This window comes from Sylvia atricapilla, chromosome 2, assembly GCF_009819655.1.
Source record: "Sylvia atricapilla isolate bSylAtr1 chromosome 2, bSylAtr1.pri, whole genome shotgun sequence".
Taxonomy (NCBI): Eukaryota; Metazoa; Chordata; class Aves; order Passeriformes; family Sylviidae; genus Sylvia; species Sylvia atricapilla.
The window spans coordinates 80,290,895-80,307,620 of record NC_089141.1 but is presented as its reverse complement, the minus strand read 5'-3'; the positions used below and the strand labels follow the sequence as shown (position 1 = coordinate 80,307,620).

Genomic DNA, 16,726 nt, shown 5'->3' with positions numbered 1-16,726 from the left:
ATATGCAAGTTTGCATAACCATAGAAACCAGTAATAACCCAGGATAGTATACCTGCAAGTACACTCTACCATTTATGTTATTTTATATTATTTAGCACATTAAAGACTTCCCACTTTGCATAATATAAAATTTCAAGAAATAAAACACTAATCTCATGCATGGCACACTTTAAATAAACTCTAAGAGAAGCAACAAATCATTGTGCTAACCATGGCTGTCCAAAAAGCTCACACATACAGCAGTGAAAACCAGAGAGCCTCCCGTTGTTCTAAATACATTCTGTACTACTTTTGTAGCAAGTTTCTTTAATAGCATCTGTTGTACATATCAAACAAATGGAATATATGGACAGAGATACCAAAAAAGTATGAGAAAGACATAAAATGGTTCATTTACAATGCTGCAAATGTAAAAGTTATCTGGAACACCTTAATAAAATATCAGACCTTTCCAAGTTTAATTTCACTCTTTAGGCAAGTACAGACATGACATACATTTAAAAACAGACATTCTTTTACCACTTATCACAAATCAAGGTACAGTGCAGGTACTTGCCCCACCCCAAAGAAGAATATCAATTATATTATTGTTACGTTAGATGATGTTTTTGCCATTTCTTCAGGGGAGTGACTCTTTATTACTTCTTTGATGAACTGTTCAAGTGCAGTGAAATAACCCTGGCACTGCCAAGTGTCATTGTGAGTTCCATCAGGAAATATCGCCAATCTCTTAGTCCGAGCAGGGGATAATTCATAAAGTTGCTTCATCATAACTGGTGGAATTAACTGGTCAGACAACCCAGAGATGAAGAGGGAAGGCATTCTGCACTGAGAGATTTTTCTGTAGGATAGAAATTTGTTTTTGTAGCACCACAGCGGAAGATATCTCATCGGAAAGAAAGAGAACAAAGTGCTGGCCATGTATGGGATGCTGAGAAAGGTGTTCTCCACTACAATTGCAGAAATCCTATGGGAATTCTCAGAAGCTAAGTGAATAGCTACTGCTCCCCCCAAGGAACGGCCAAAAAGAAAAATTTTTGTTTTATCAAGATCAGACCGAGTCATGACATAGTCTAAGACAGCCTCAGAATCTAAGTACAAGCCTTCTTCGCTTGCTTCTCCTTCACTTTTGCCATACCCCCTATAATCGACCAGAATTAAGTTGACTTTCAGGTTTACCAGCATTAACAAAGCATTTGGCAACCTGTGGCCAATGTTGCCTGCATTCCCGTGAAAGTAAATGATGGTCGGAGAATACGCTGCATTGTCCCCTGTGTATCTCAGCAGAATAAGATTGAGAAGAACTCCATCTTTGGTTTTGATGAAGATGTTTTCATGTGGTATACCAGTAGGCATAGGAACATAAAGGCGTGATGAAGAGGGCTGTTCAGGAAAGTAAAGCAGAACATCCTGGAACTTATATAATATACCCGCTATTGATACAAATATTAATATAAGGAGTATAATGCCTCCGTACAAGTGAAAAGTCACTATCAAGGGCAAAAGACAAATACGGCAGAGACTCCAAGACCAGGAAGCCAAAGCTAGTAGCCATCTTTTAACAAAGGTCCAAAGCATCCATGATTTTTCCATTGTAGAAGTCAGTGATCTTTTACTCCAAGTAAATCCTGCAAAAGAACCCAAATGTACACATATAAATATAGGAAAAAGGTGGCAATTTAAGCATTTGTACTTGCAGAAGATTAATGGAAAGTCAATGTATTGGAGTATTAACATAAGATTTGGTGGCAAACTCCCCTTGAGCTTTTGGAAACCATTTGACTCTGTAAAACAAGCCAAAATGCAATCACAAGGAAAGACTTAAGAACTCTTCAAAATCCCATTTACAGTATTTCTGCAGACACTCCATTAACAGCACTAGAAATTTGGTTGACTGAGATCACAGTAACTTCTGCTTTCCCTCACTTTCCTACTAAGCAAAAAACCAACTATACAGACTGTATCACCAGTTTGTCAAAGCTGCTCATGTAAGTAACTCTAGCATTCAGAGAACACAAACAAAAATAGCTTTTATTTCTAAGTTGCTAAGTAGCATGCAGTAAGCTTGTGCACGTCACTCTGCAGACCCTGGAGGCTCACCACACATCCCAGCACTGCTTTGGTTTACTGGCTGCCTTTCAGCATCTCAATCAACTGGGGTTACAGAACAACACCTGAACTGCACAGAAGAGACACTCCTCTATACTAAGATACCACACTGTAGTTACATTTATGACAGCTTTTTTTTTTTCTATATTTTGATTGCTTTTGATTTATAACAACCATTTTCCACTATCAGATCAGTCTTTAAGTCTTAAGCATTAAGTCTTTAGCTGAATGGAAGATTTTATCATCATCAGGACCACTGAGAACAGTCAGTTAACTACATTATTCTCTGGTCAATGAAAAGCACTGCTGAAAATACCAAACATGAAAACAGACTCACTCATGACTCATGACAAAAACATACATACAGCATAAAATGAGGAGAGTAATGTTAATGACAATGGATTAACCCTTCTTTCCCACCAAAGGTTATGCCTCCCAGCACCCATACAAGATCTTGCAGTATTCACTTCTGGTTCATATGGAAACAGACAAGAACTGCCAAACCTACGCAAAAACTACAGTAACCATTCAGTCACCACTGAACTGAATAATCCCACTACCTGGAACAGATAACACAAACTCACTTGTTTGAAAACACTAAGCTATATAGCAGATAATAGTTACACTTAACACACAAAGTTATAATCCTAAAATTATATAGCACAGCAATAATCTGAATTCAAACTCCAAAGGAGTTTGACATGCAGAGATGCATCCAAGCATTTTATGCCAGCCATCTTGGTACGCTTGACTGACAAAAGCTGAACTCTGCAGCTGCAGCCTTTGCATTCCACAGATATAAGCACCCAACCTGACCAGGAAAAACTGCCATCTCTATTTCATGCAAAAATTAAAAATAAATCAGAAATAAAAATAAATGTCACACCTTAGGATTCATGTATTAACCAAACCCAATGTGATATTAAGCTTTTATACACTGTATCTATTCAAAAACCTGGTGAAATATAAAGTAGTCTAAAAAAGCAGTTATCTCAACTTTCTTCTCTAATATTATTTGTAAGTTCATGTTTATTATCCATATCCAAGTAGGTACAAATACTGTCTATAGGAAAATTTAATTTTTGTGATCCATTTCCCTTGAAAAGAATTCACAATGATTAGAAGACATATAAAGTAGCTACTTCAATTTCTAAGAGAATTTCCTAAATTAGTTAACAAACATTCCCTGCATTACATTTCAAGACTATAAGAACATTGATAATGAGGCAGTAAAACCATTCTCCTTACCTATTCAACATTTTGCTGACTTTCTTTACAAAATGAAAGGAACTCTAAAAATGCTTTCTCAACAAGACATTCACAAGAGTAAGAGAGCCACTGTTAAAACAAAACTACTAAGAGATAAAGAATTAATAAAAATCTCACTTCAAGTGATGAAGTTGTGCAGTTCCATGTACACTAAGGATTATTATTTGGAGACTGATACCCACAGCTGATTTTATAAGCCATCTTAGTTTCATGAGAAGGGCAACTCTTCTATTTTTATTTCAGCAGGCTAATATTATCAAAATGTTATACTACTGAGAGTGCTGCTGTGTGATTACTTATGATATATACATAGGTGTGTATATATATATAAGAGTGTATATATGTTTATACATAGATATATAAGAGTGTATATATGTATACATATAGGTATATACAAATACTTCATTAATGGGACTGCAAAGCCAGTACATCCTACAACCACAGCTCAACATACAGTAAGCAGTTAAGAGAAAGGGTAAACTACAAGCCACAAATGTTTTATGCTCATTACTTATTTGAATAAAGCTGACTACTCTGTAATATCGAACAATTAGTTTACTACTAAAGTTTTTCTTCCCAGCTTTGTGGAATTTCACTGGTTCCATTCATTTCCAAGCCTTCATATCTTGTTGCAAGATTTGTTAGCTAGGAAACTAAGATAAAATTTTTTCCTAAGTTCCTCCCCACCTTTCAACACCAATTAAAAGAAGAGCAGAAAAGGATGGTTTCTCAAACAAGCATACAGGCCTAGAAGAGACCCTAAGCCAAATCCATACAATCCTACTCTCAATAAAGCTACAACCCACTTTCTATGGAGCTCAAAGCAGCAGACTTTCCAAACACTATCTTGTACAGCAGAAGATGATACAAACAGAACAAAATTTCCACTTGAAAGACACAAATAAAAAAGGGCAAGTTAATATAGTGATATTCAGTGAGCAGTAAGTCTGCACTTTCAGAAGTGTATGAGATTTGAGACTGTTCAACATACTGCAAGGCAACACACACACACAAAAATTCTCTTATTGGTCTTTATTTTCCACCCTGGTGTGCTCGATGGGAAGTTATAAATCTTTCAAGCAGTTTACAAGGTAACATCTTATGATGTAAATACTATGTCATGAATTATGAAGAGCATGTGTTGCATTTCTCTTGCATGTTTAATTTTGTGACTAATAGGGGGCCAGAATAATCTGGAAAAGGCTGTTGGGAGTGGGAGAACTGTGTTATGTAGATTTTGATATCTGATGTGGTCAACTTGAGAAACAGAGCAGACCAAGCCACCACCTGGACAAACCTGATCCTTTCAGACAAGACTGCTTCTGTTCCTAGACTACAACAACCACTCAGGGACTTGCCCCGTAACTTTTTGATGTCCCAGTTATATGACGAAGCCTTCAATCCTTTAAGTTCTTGGAGGGCATTCTTGCTTCACTTAAAAAAAATTTTTGGAAGAAATATTGTATTATAGTACTATATTTCATGCAATTGTTCTAACTTTGAAAACAACATTTTCCTATAACAAGGAGTCACATCCCATTTTACAGCATTCACAGTATTTCATAATCATTGATTATTTAAACTAAGTGAAAGGCTAGGTAAATAAGCATAAGGACATTTTAAAAAAGAATCTTTCCTCTCATCCCTCTGATCATGTGCAGTAGAAAGGCTAGCCTTTGGGAATCCTGATACTTCCCACAAGTATTGTTTGGTGATTTATATTTGCTAAGCTTAAAAGACAAGCAGAAGACAGTACTGAAATACAAAGCTTTACTGTGGAAACCACTGCCCCACAGGAACAGCAATGCAGCCCAACTAATGAAAGTAAGACTTTGCCAAACTGCTGTTGTACCTTTGGCTTAAACTGCCATGGAACTGTATTTGGAAGCAGTGCAATTCAGCTTCATGTTGGGATATACACATTTGTTGATACACACGCACACACCCCCATGTATCTGTACATCTTCACCGATGAATCCACAGCCTCTGTGTTCTACCAGCCTCCTTGCAGACCTCTGTGTTTTACCACACGAGCTACAAAGTCCCAAAATTAAATGAGCTACTTAAAATACAAATCACTCCCAACAATAAAAATTTTGAGAAAAAAAGCCTCTTTATGATCAAGGTGACTTAACAATATTCTATTCTGCCCTAATGCTATTTTCAAATGGTTAACACCATTATCAACTGAAAAAAAAAGTCACAAAAATTCAAGTGTATATTTAAAGTACTAGGGAATAATTTTTTTGTTCCTTCTGAATGGCAGCTGAAATTGCTCTCATATCTGCCACAGGATTGTTTTGTCTACATTTTTAATATGAAACAGTACTATTTTCATACACTAATCATATCAAAAAAATTTACCTTTAGATGTGATGATTTCCCAGGCTTCATCTCTGCCTGAAAGACAATTCCATTTATGAATTTTGAGTAAAATTGTTTTGAATTACACATGTAATTTACTGTTTATCTTGTTACCTTAAAGAAGATTAAGAAGTGATAAGAGCCAAACCCCCTAGAAGTTACAACTGCTCCACTAATGAAACTGTGCATCTCATGCTCCTTTTATGAACCTGCATATTTGTTTGAAACATCTGATGAACTTGAAAACATCTCATAATGAAGTTCAAGAATCATAATGAAATGTCCTGGACTATATACACAACACACAGTATGTAACAATACTGTAATATTATAATAATATATATGTAATTATAATTTTACTAGTAACATCACATATATACACAGTGTACGAAAACAAACATTACATTCTCTCCTTATAACTAACTTTCAGTGCACAAGTAACTTAGTGCTAAGAAGCACAGTCAGGTCTTTAATGGCTGCTTCCTCATTAAAGAGCTTTTTAAAAAAAGCTAAGCTTCAAAACTCACTGCAATCCTTTGGATTTCAAAGCAAACAAACAAAACCAAGTAATTCTCTGTGTTCTTATGAAATATCTAATGACATCTGTTTGTCTCCTTTTCCTAGACTCTACCTCCTCCAGATACAGACAAGATTTGCACAAGCGTTACATTAACTCATAACTACTCAGAAGACACCTGTACCTAGAAATATTAGGTCCTCAACTATAAAAGTTAGTTTCCTTGGAGGAACTGATCCAGAAGAAAACCTACAAGCTTAGCAAGGACCTAAAGAATACACTTTCTTAGTGCCAAAATCCTACAGACACTCACAAAAAAACCCCAAAAAATCCCAAAACAACAACAACGAAAAAACTCACTCCAAAAAACAAAACAAAAATCCCAGCAGAGACTTCTAACAAAGGAAAAAGTACAGTAAGAATAACTTAAGCGTCACACATTTCATTGCTCTGGCTTTAAAAATCAACGAGGCACTTGTCCTACTTATTTCAAACAGCCAACATGCACAGCTCTGCATCAAGTTGTACATGCTGAGAACTGAAAACGCCTTCTCCTTAACTCGCCTGACACTTCTCCTCCCAACTGACAAACGGTACAAAGTATCATCGTAACTCAATGTCTTGAATTACGATGATAATGGGTAAAAAAAACCCCATAACAACAAAACCCAAACAACAACAAACCAAGGCTGGCTATACCTTAACTTGGAACCTTAAATTTCTAGGGACCATAGGCTCCTAAAACAGGAATTGTAGGAGTAATTAAGCTTGGTAAATTGCTGCCTTTTTGACTTAAGAAAAGCACCCAGTTCAGCCTTTTGGAAACAATCACCTGGCCCATAAAGAACACTACAGTTACCATCAGCCCCACCTTCTACAAGCACCCATTTGCAGGAATTGTTCCATCTGGCAGCGGAGACAAACGAAACACTGGAGCGAGACCTTGCTGCCTAGAAGCTTAAGGTCCTCCCGGGGCTTCGCAGGAAGGCGCCGCAGGAACTTTTATCGGCGCTGTCAAGGGAGCAGCTCCTCGGCAGCCGCGTCCCGCTGTGCGGGCACAGGAGCCGAGCACTGCCCGGGACAATGTCCCGCCTGCCGCCGCCCCAGGAAAGAGCCGCGTTTATCCCCGGCGAGAGCACACACCGAGCCCCAACCCCGCCGGCCGCCCCCGGCTGCCCCCGGCTCGGCGCGGCCTCAGGGCCCGGCCCGCTCCCGCCCCGCGGCGCCGCCAGACCCACCCGCCGCATCCTCCCGGCCGCCGCCGGTGCCTCGGGCCAGCGCAGACCCCGACGCGCAACTTCAACCACCGCTCCTTCCTCCCGAGGCAGGAAGTCACCGCAGCCGCGGTTCCGCTTCCAGGGCACAGCCCGGCCGTTCTCCCCGCTCTCCCCGCCTTTCCCCGCCCCGGGCCCCGCCACCGTTCCCCGCCCCGGCCCGGGGGAGGAGCGCGGCGTCGCCGGCTGGCCCTCCTCTTCCGCGGCGGTGGGAGGCCGGGCCGCGCAGGTCGCCGCCGTGTCCGTCCGGCCCCGCAGGTAGGGGCGGCTCCCCGTGAGTGTTCTCTGCGGTGGCCGCTCCTCCGTCCGCCCGGCTCTCCGGTCCCGTGCGGACCGGCGGTGCCCCGCGGGCGCTGCGGCCATGGCAGCGCCGTGCCGGGGAATGCGGCGTGCGCCAGGGCGGTCCGGCCCCGCTGGGCACCGCGCCTCGGCACGGAGCAGCCCGGGACAAGGGCCGAGGCGGGTGGTGTCGGGGCAGGCTGCCTTCTCGGGGAAGGTGGAGGAGGAAATCGGTCACCGAGCACTGAAAGCTCCCACCTGGGCAGCAGCGGGAGGGGAGCGCGGTGCCTTCTCCTGCCGTGCAGTTCTTTCTTTGCCTAGGTGACGGCAGTGCTTCGGTGTCTCGCTGCTGACTGACGCTTAAATGAAAACTCAGCTGGTGACCTTTAAGGTAGTGGTTAGATCTTGAGTAGAAAAATGAGAAAAAACATAAATCCTAATAAGAGATGGTGGTTTTTCTGAGCAGAATAACGCGCTGGCGTTTTGTTTATAAATATATAATTTTGTTTTGTTCGCAGTGGCAAACAGACTGATGGCTTCTGCACCTGTTTCACAGCCTTTGCCTAAAAAAAACGGTGGCCTCTCATGTGCCTTTTGCAGATCTGTGTTCTACTCTGGAGCGAATACAGAAGTCCAAATCTCGTCCAGAGAAAGCCCAGTATTTCAAGAGTTTTCTGGATTCCTGGAGGAAATTCCATGATGCGCTTCATCAAAAAGAGAAAGATGTCACAGATTCCTTTTACCCAGCTATGCGACTTATTCTCCCACAGTTGGAAAGAGAAAGGATGGCATACGGAATTAAGGAAACTATGCTTGCGAAGCTCTATATTGAACTGCTTAATTTACCAAAAGATGGAAAAGATGCTGCAAAGCTTTTAAATTACAGAACGCCTACGGGCTCACGTGGAGATGCTGGAGATTTTGCAATGATTGCATACTTTGTGCTAAAACCTAGGAGCCCAAAACAAGGCAGACTGACAATAGAACAAGTCAATGAACATTTAGATGTGATAGCTAATAATAACGCTGCTAAAAACAAGGGTCAGTTAAAGAAAAGTCTTCTTCGGTTAATTACCCAGAGCACAGCATTGGAACAAAAATGGCTTATCCGAATGATTATAAAGGATCTAAGGCTTGGTGTTAGTCAACAAACTATATTTTCCATTTTTCATCCTGATGCTGCTGAATTGCACAATGTTACTACTGATTTGGAAAAAGTTTGCAGACAACTGCATGATCCCTCTGTCTCACTCAGTGATGTTTCTATCATGTTGTTTTCTGCTTTTAAACCAATGCTTGCTGCTATTGCAGATATTCAGCAAATTGAGAAACAAATGAATAACCAGACATTCTACATAGAAACTAAGCTGGATGGTGAACGTATGCAGATGCACAAAGATGGGGATGTGTACAAGTATTTTTCCCGAAATGGGTTTGACTATACTCAGCAGTTTGGTGCTTCACCCCTTGAAGGCTCATTAACGCCATTTATTCATAATGTATTTAAGAGCAATATACAAAATTGCATTCTTGATGGTGAAATGATGGCTTACAATCCTGAGACACAGACTTTTATGCAAAAAGGAAACAAATTTGACATAAAAAGAATGGTGGAGGACTCTGATCTGCAGACCTGCTTCTGTGTATTTGATGTTTTGATGGTTAACGATCAGAAGTTAGGGCATGAAGTACTAAGCAAAAGATATGAAATCTTAAGCAATGTATTTACTCCAGTAAAGGGCAGGATACATGTTGTCCACAAGAGAAGTGCCAGAACAAGGAAAGAAGTGATAGATGCTTTAAATGAAGCAATAGATAATAGAGAGGAAGGAATTATGGTGAAGGATCCCATGTCCACCTACAAGCCTGACAAACGTGGGGAAGGCTGGTTAAAAATCAAGCCAGAATATGTCAATGGACTGATGGATGAACTGGATCTTTTAATTGTTGGTGGTTACTGGGGGAAGGGGTCTCGTGGTGGAATGATGTCTCATTTTCTATGTGCTGTTGCAGAGACGCCCCCTCCAAATGAAAAACCAACCATTTTCCACTCCATTTGTCGTGTTGGCTCTGGCTATACTATGAAAGAGTTATATGATCTAGGCTTGAAACTGGCTAAACACTGGAAGCCCTACCATAGGAAGGACCCTCCTGGTAACATTTTGTGTGGAACTGAGAAGCCTGAAATGTACATTGAACCTTGCAACTCTGTCATAGTTCAGATCAAGGCAGCTGAGATTGTTGACAGTGATATGTACAAAACTGACTGTACTTTAAGATTCCCCCGAATTGAGAAGATAAGGGAAGACAAAGAATGGTATGAGTGCATGACTTCAGACATGTTAGAAGATCTCAGAAGCAAAGCACAAGGAAAGCTGGCGTCTAAGCACCTTCATGTAGATGAGCATGATGAGCCGCATGAGAAGAAAAGGAAAACTGTTTCAAAGGTCAGGAAGGTAATCGGAATAGCAGAGCAATTTAAAGCTCCTGATCTTTCTAGTGTAAGCAAGGTTTCAAATGTATTTGAAGACGTTGAGTTTTGTGTTATGACGGGAATGGGAAAATACACAAAGTCTGAGCTGGAAAGCAAAATAGCCCAGTGTGGTGGCAGTGTGGTACAGAACCCGGGGCCAGAGACTTACTGTGTCATTGTAGGAGCTGAGAATGTCAGAGTGAAAAACATCATTGCTTCCAACAAGTACGATGTGGTGAGGGCAGAGTGGCTTCTTCAGTGTTTTCAAACCAAAATGCTGGTGCCTTGGCAACCGGCCTTTATGATTCACATGTCTCCTGACACAAAAGAACATTTTGCTCGTGAGTATGATTGTTATGGAGACAGTTACACAGCAAACACAGATGTTGCGCAGCTCAAGGAAGTGTTCTCAAGGATGAAAGACAGTAAGGCAATGCCTCTGGACGTGATTGCAGAGCTGGAAGAACGTTACTGGTGCAACAGGTGTCAGCTCGGTATATTCAGAGGAAGCACTATATATGTGGACTGCTATGCTGTTGTTAGTGAGCCTGAAAGCAAAATCCCTGGAACTACACTATCAATTAGAGCTTTGGAGCTCCGTTTTTATGGTGCAAAAGTAGTTTCTCACCTTGAAGAGGGTGTCTCCCATGTTATTGTAGGAGAAGATCATTCACGGGTAGAAGAGATGAAAGCACTCAGGAGAACATTTGGGAAAAAATTTAAAATCGTATCTGAGCCGTGGGTAACACACTCAGTGGAGGAAGGAGTCGCAAAGAATGAAAATCAGTACTTAGTTTAAAGCAGTTTTAAAGATTGGAGCAAAGGCGTGATTTGACTCGGATTTTGTGAAGTCCTGAATTTTTTGTGTGCTTTCATTTCTTTTTAAAGCTGGCTCTGGGGTAAAGAATAACACTGAATTGCTGAAATCAGAGGAAGGCTTTTAATTTTATTGTTGCGGAAGCAAGAGGATGCTAAGCTATGTTGGAGAGAAAAAAATACCACAAGATAAATAATTTAAGCCTTTTAATCCACAAACAGGTCTCAAAAGAGATCTAAAATTTTACATAAATAAAATATGTTTGAAATTGGCTAGCTTGTTCTAACTTTAATAATGCTTGCCTCCATTGTTCTAAGTGGAGACAATAATTTGTTTTTTTATGGAGAGTGCTGTTTACCTATTTTTTAACTTATCGATTTGCAATCACATTCATGTTTTTTTGACTTGTTTTGTATGTATTCCATATGCTAGAGACTTCAGTAACTTATAAACTTCATCTGGACCGTTTTAATTTGCTTGCATTTGTTTTAGCATTAAGCACCACACAGCCTCAGAAGCACTTTGATTTTTTTTTTTCTGTGTAAATAGATTTTGTACAAAAAGAACCTAAACTTTTCATTGAGGTGATAATGAATTAATAATGATCTTTATATGTATGAAATGCAAATCAATTATTTAAAAATTGTACTAACTCCTGTGCTCATGACAGTTTAACTGTGAATTGTGACAGGACTAGGCTTTTACAATTAACCATCAGCTTATCTTCTAAAAATGCTTCTTTAATGATTTTAAGATTAATTTCCAAATATCCAGTCCGATGTATATTTTTGTAATTACTAAATAAAATTAATTTTAAAGTCTGCCTGGTATTTATCTTTAGAAGACAGTCACTTTTGAAAAGCACAAAACTTAATTTCTACTGTTAGATAATTTATGCATTAACTTTGAGGGGAGGAAGGTTGAGGCCTTGTTTCCTGTTAAATCAACATTGGTATGAAACAGAAATGAAGTTGAGCAGATCACACGGAGTCAGTTTTTACCTGACCTCTTTCTTCAATGCTTTCTGTGGTCATGTTCATGGAAAAGTTCCTGTGAAAAGAATTGGGAATTGTTATGTGAAAGGTTTGTTGCAGTATTGGTTAATAGGAATTGTATTGATATCTCTTAGTATGCTTAATAAGCAGCTCCCTTATTATTTGAAATATACTCCATAGGTAAAATATTGGTAATAATAGCCACTTGTCCAGAAATTTCCTGTCACCAGGCCTGCTTTGCTCTATTTCTTGCGTGGGGCTGGTATGGTGGGACTGTGCTTTTTGGTGAGGACACTGCCTTGCTCTTCCCTCAGCACGCTTTCCCTCGTGGAGCAGCCCACTTGCACCCCTTGACCCAGCAGGGATTTAAATGAACGAAGGAGAGCCTCACTTCTCTCTGTTATGGAATCCTCACCTTTCTTTTGTCCTTCTGATATTCATCTGGTCTTTAGTTTGGATGTGAACTCTTTTCCAGAACCAAATTTAAAAACTGTGGAGTTCTTCACCTTTTTACTGTGGCACGTCTGTTTGGTGAAACAGTTAAAAGCTGTGTGGTTCCTGTTGCTCAGTTTCTAGTTACTCTTTTCTGAAAGACTACATCTGTATGTTTTAAGAGTCTCTATTAATATCCTTGAAAAGCAGAAGGTCCACTTGTTCAGGTGAAATCAGTCAAAATATGTCAGCTATAGTAAATAACAGGTAAGATGTACTGTTCTGTTTATGGCATCTCAGTGATTGGTAAGAAATTTTAAAAAGCTCTGTAGTTTGCTTATGGAGTTTTTGTAATACTTTGTGTCACTTTCTGTTAAAAAACAATCAAAAGCCACTTAACCTTTCCAATCTATATGTAACCGTGGCTTGAATTCTTTCAAAAGAAGGACTTGAAATTGTAAAATGTCATAAAATGATTTAAAAATGTTCGTTTGAAGGTGACTAGGGAAATGCTTTTTTAATGCAGTTCAGCTGAGCATAAAGCATCTCCAGCTGGTACCAGCTGTTGTACCACAAAACAGTAGATGAGCCTGTAAAATTTTACGGTACTTTTTTTTTCTGTGATGGGATAGGAATGAGAGAACTCTCTGTAAGTTTGTCTTATACAAACCTAACAGTAAAGGAGCTGGTAGGTATAATTGTAGTGTTTCTTCATGTTCCTTTCTAGAAGTAAGGAAATTCAAAGGCATCAACCTCAGAATTATTTTCTTTTAGAAAAAATGTATTTAGCATTATTTTTGGATTTTTTAACAGGTGTAGCTTTTCTTTCTTTTTAATTTTGGAGAAGATTATCTTGAGAGAACATATAAGGGAGTTGAATTTAAGTTCAAACCACAAGCATTAATGTTCACAGCATATGTGATTGTGTTTGAAAAATTATGTAATAAGAATGTTTCAATATGTATAATTATCACTAGATTAGTGACAAAATATATTTAAATTTATTCTTCTGTTAATATGTTGGGTAGAGGAACTATGTAAAGATATGAAACCAGAGTTCATTTTTCTCCCTGTCATACATAAAGTAAAACACATTTTTCAGGACTAAAGTTGCCAGAAATAAGATATCAGGGGAAAAAAAATTAAAAAAGGATTGATACACACAAAATGAGTGGCTATGGTGTGAGGGGTTGCATATTCCATTTTTTTATCCTCAGTCTTTCCCAGAATAGAATGAATTCACATAGTCTGGTTCTATATAGAGTTGGACTAGTTAGAATAAGTTAATGATGGTATTTCTACAGCTTTTTATGAAGTTCAAATTCACCTTTTGAAATAGATTCAGGCAGAAGGTTGGTTGTTTTGTTTCATTTTTTATTGAGGTCCTTGTGGTTCTAATTTAAAATTTTATAATTTGTCCAGCATTTTCTGGTTTATTATAGTACAAGACCAACTTGATGGAGAATGGTAGAACTCTAGATGTTGTTTTTCTCAGCTTTTGTAAGCCTTCTGATGCTTTCCTGTAATATTTTCATGGACAGCTAATGAAGTATGGGTTAGCTGAATGGACAGGGAAATGGACTGAAAGCTGGTTTAAATACCAAGCTAGAAGAGTTGTCATCAGCACGTGACGAACAAGACAAGAGGCAATGGGCACAATATGGAACAGAAGCTTTTGCTTAAAACTAGGAAAAGTCTTACTGTAAGGGTGGTGAATCATGGGAGCAGGTTGCTCAGGGGGGTTATGGGGTCTCCATCCTTGGTGGCATTCAATATGCAACCAGCTACAACTTGCTCTACCTGACCCTTCAACTGGACAGTGTTGGTCTGGGTGATCTCAGGAGGTGCTGTCCAGCCTCAGTTCTGTGAATCAGGTCTGAACTGAATTTCCTATTCTGAATTTAGATTGTTGTGAATGGTCAAAGAGTCAAGTGGTGACATATACATTGTAAATTTAATGGATTTTTTTATTTGCAGGACAATAGATATTGGTATAGGTAACTCTATCAGTATGGCTTTTAAAGCTACACATTAAACCGGAGGAAAAAAAAACAAAGCAAACCAAGAAAACCCAAAGCATAAACCAAATTGAATTACAAACAACATGAACATCAGGTTGTTCAGTCTCCTGAGCAGTGGAAAGAGCTGTCTAAGTGCTGTGTATAAATGTTTAAATATTAGCCATATCTGAGAGAACAGAAAAGCTGGGTTTCCATTTGAGGGGGTATATAACTGTACCAATGTGAAAGTGAAAACAGGCTCCACTTTCATCTGATCGCCCAGGGTTGATTTGGGAGTGCTGAAGTAACAGTTTCTCTCTTGTGATGGTAAACTTTACAAACATAAACACATCAGATCCAGGGAGGAGGTAGGATTTCTCCACATTCCTGCACATGGAAACTTCCTCCTGCAGCTAATATACTACAGCCTCAGCAGACTTTGCTATGGCAGCAACAGGAGCAAGCAGAGACAATGTGTTCTCTGAAATTGGGGATTTTAGCCTGCACATCTTACACCTGCAGTTAATGCATTAACTGTCTGGTCAAAGGCAGTTGGATAGGAGTTCCTGACGGTGCATAAATACATGTATTCAAGTAAAAGACAGCAAATAGATGTGTAACACAGCTAGTTTCAGCTAAAATCTTGTGGTTGCTTTTTTCCTTCTTGGTCTCCCACAGCTTCTCTCTTGAGTTGGCCTCTTTCGTAGTGTATTCTAGATTTTTTATGTCAGACCTGTGTGCTGCCAAAGTGGGATGAATTTATACATACAGTTTAAAGGTAGTTTGCATACCTCTCTGTTATGCTTCAGTCTGCCCTGTAAACATATTCACATATAATTATACCAAACAGTTGCATACATCTTGGATTTGGGGGTTTTGTTGTTTTCTTTTTCTTTGGTGGGTTTTTTGTTGTGTTTTGTTTTGTTGTTGTTTTGGAGGGGTTGTTTGTTTGTTTTTAAAATTTTTGTTTTATTTAAAATCTCTGAGTGCTATTAGAGTAATAAAAAGATTATGCAAGGCAAAAGTAAATATGAAGATGATGGGTATCACATTGTTAAGATCTCTTGTATGAAGATAAGAGAAATAAACAGGATAGCAAATTTCGCTGATTACATCTCTCTGTAACTGAAACATAGCAGGTGCTGGGAGTTGACTGCCTGACACACTGCTTATAGCAGCAACCACGGCAGAGCAGTGAGGTCACATGCATTAACAACATTAACAAAGTTAATAAATAAAAGTCAGTTAAGAAAAAAATCACATTTTTACTCTTCCCCCCACCCCCCCCACCCCGAGTTACGTGGTAACTTGAGAATAATTTTATTCTATATCAATTATCTAAATTCTTATGCTTGGTGATGAAGAGCTCTATGAACAGAACAACATACAGATCTCATACAGATGGCTGGCAGACACTCAGTAAGGCCATCTAAGGTGCAGTATAGATAGTATTTAAATTTTTAAGACTGAGATATTTAACTTTTTTTAGTGATTGGGAGATAGAAAGAAACATTTTACCATTAAGAAGAGACATGGATCTTAATATGTAATGGTGGAGGAGAAATAGTCTGCTGTATGTGTTTTGGATAACCTGCCTTCCTCACCTGTGTTTTGGGAAAACACAGCCAATTCAGCCTTTTCAAGATCATGCTTACATTTGTTCTCAGTGCAAAATGCTTTTAGAATTACTTGCTTTGTAATGGGTTGTCTCTGTTTATGAATTCTGGTCTGACTTACCCAATTCTGTGGTTCATTTGGGGTGCTGAATCCGTAGCCCATGTTTTGGCTGCGGAGGTGGACTGTGGCTCAGTCATGACCCTGCTCTGGATTTCTGCAACTGCCTGATTGTCTGTCCAGCATGTGACATGGAGTGAGCTCCCAGAATTGCCTGGTGGGGAGGGGCCTTTCTAAATCAGGGTAGCCAAAACCTGTTACAGTGTGTGTAAATGTGCACACACATATAAAGTGTATATCTATCTATCTATCTATCTATCTATCTATCTATCTATCTATCTATCTGTATGTATGTATATATGTGCATGTGCATAAATATTGAGAGACAGAGATATGTGATGCTTAGAATGGCTCTCTTCTGCCCTCACCTCTTATTCCTTCATCTTTAGCAGTGCTGAGCAATGTTTTTAGAGATCCCAGAAGGCTAGAAAACAAGAGTTAGCTGCAGAATTTGTAGCTACAG

At 39.3% G+C, this 16,726-nt stretch overlaps 2 protein-coding genes across 4 annotated transcripts; one reads left to right on the top strand and one right to left on the bottom strand.

The window, feature by feature from the left end:
* Window positions 1-264: 264 nt before the first annotated feature.
* Window positions 265-7,654, bottom strand: ABHD13 (abhydrolase domain containing 13). 3 transcript variants are annotated; one of them, XM_066313514.1, is made up of 4 exons: window positions 7,498-7,654; window positions 5,743-5,778; window positions 5,231-5,412; window positions 265-1,628 (listed from the first exon to the last, which is right to left on the bottom strand). In XM_066313514.1, the coding sequence occupies exon 4, from the start codon at window positions 1,591-1,593 to the stop codon at window positions 580-582; it is 1,014 nt and encodes a 337-aa protein (XP_066169611.1). In that variant the 5' UTR covers window positions 1,594-1,628; window positions 5,231-5,412; window positions 5,743-5,778; window positions 7,498-7,654; the 3' UTR covers window positions 265-579. The 3 variants fall into 3 exon arrangements, with proteins under 3 accessions (XP_066169611.1, XP_066169610.1, XP_066169612.1); XM_066313513.1 differs by lacking the exon at window positions 5,231-5,412; XM_066313515.1 differs by lacking the exons at window positions 5,231-5,412; window positions 5,743-5,778.
* A 707-nt stretch (window positions 7,655-8,361) lies between these two features.
* LIG4 (DNA ligase 4) lies at window positions 8,362-11,923 on the top strand. The gene has a single exon (XM_066313512.1). The coding sequence runs from the start codon at window positions 8,562-8,564 to the stop codon at window positions 11,082-11,084; it is 2,523 nt and encodes an 840-aa protein (XP_066169609.1). The 5' UTR covers window positions 8,362-8,561; the 3' UTR covers window positions 11,085-11,923.
* Window positions 11,924-16,726: the final 4,803 nt, after the last annotated feature.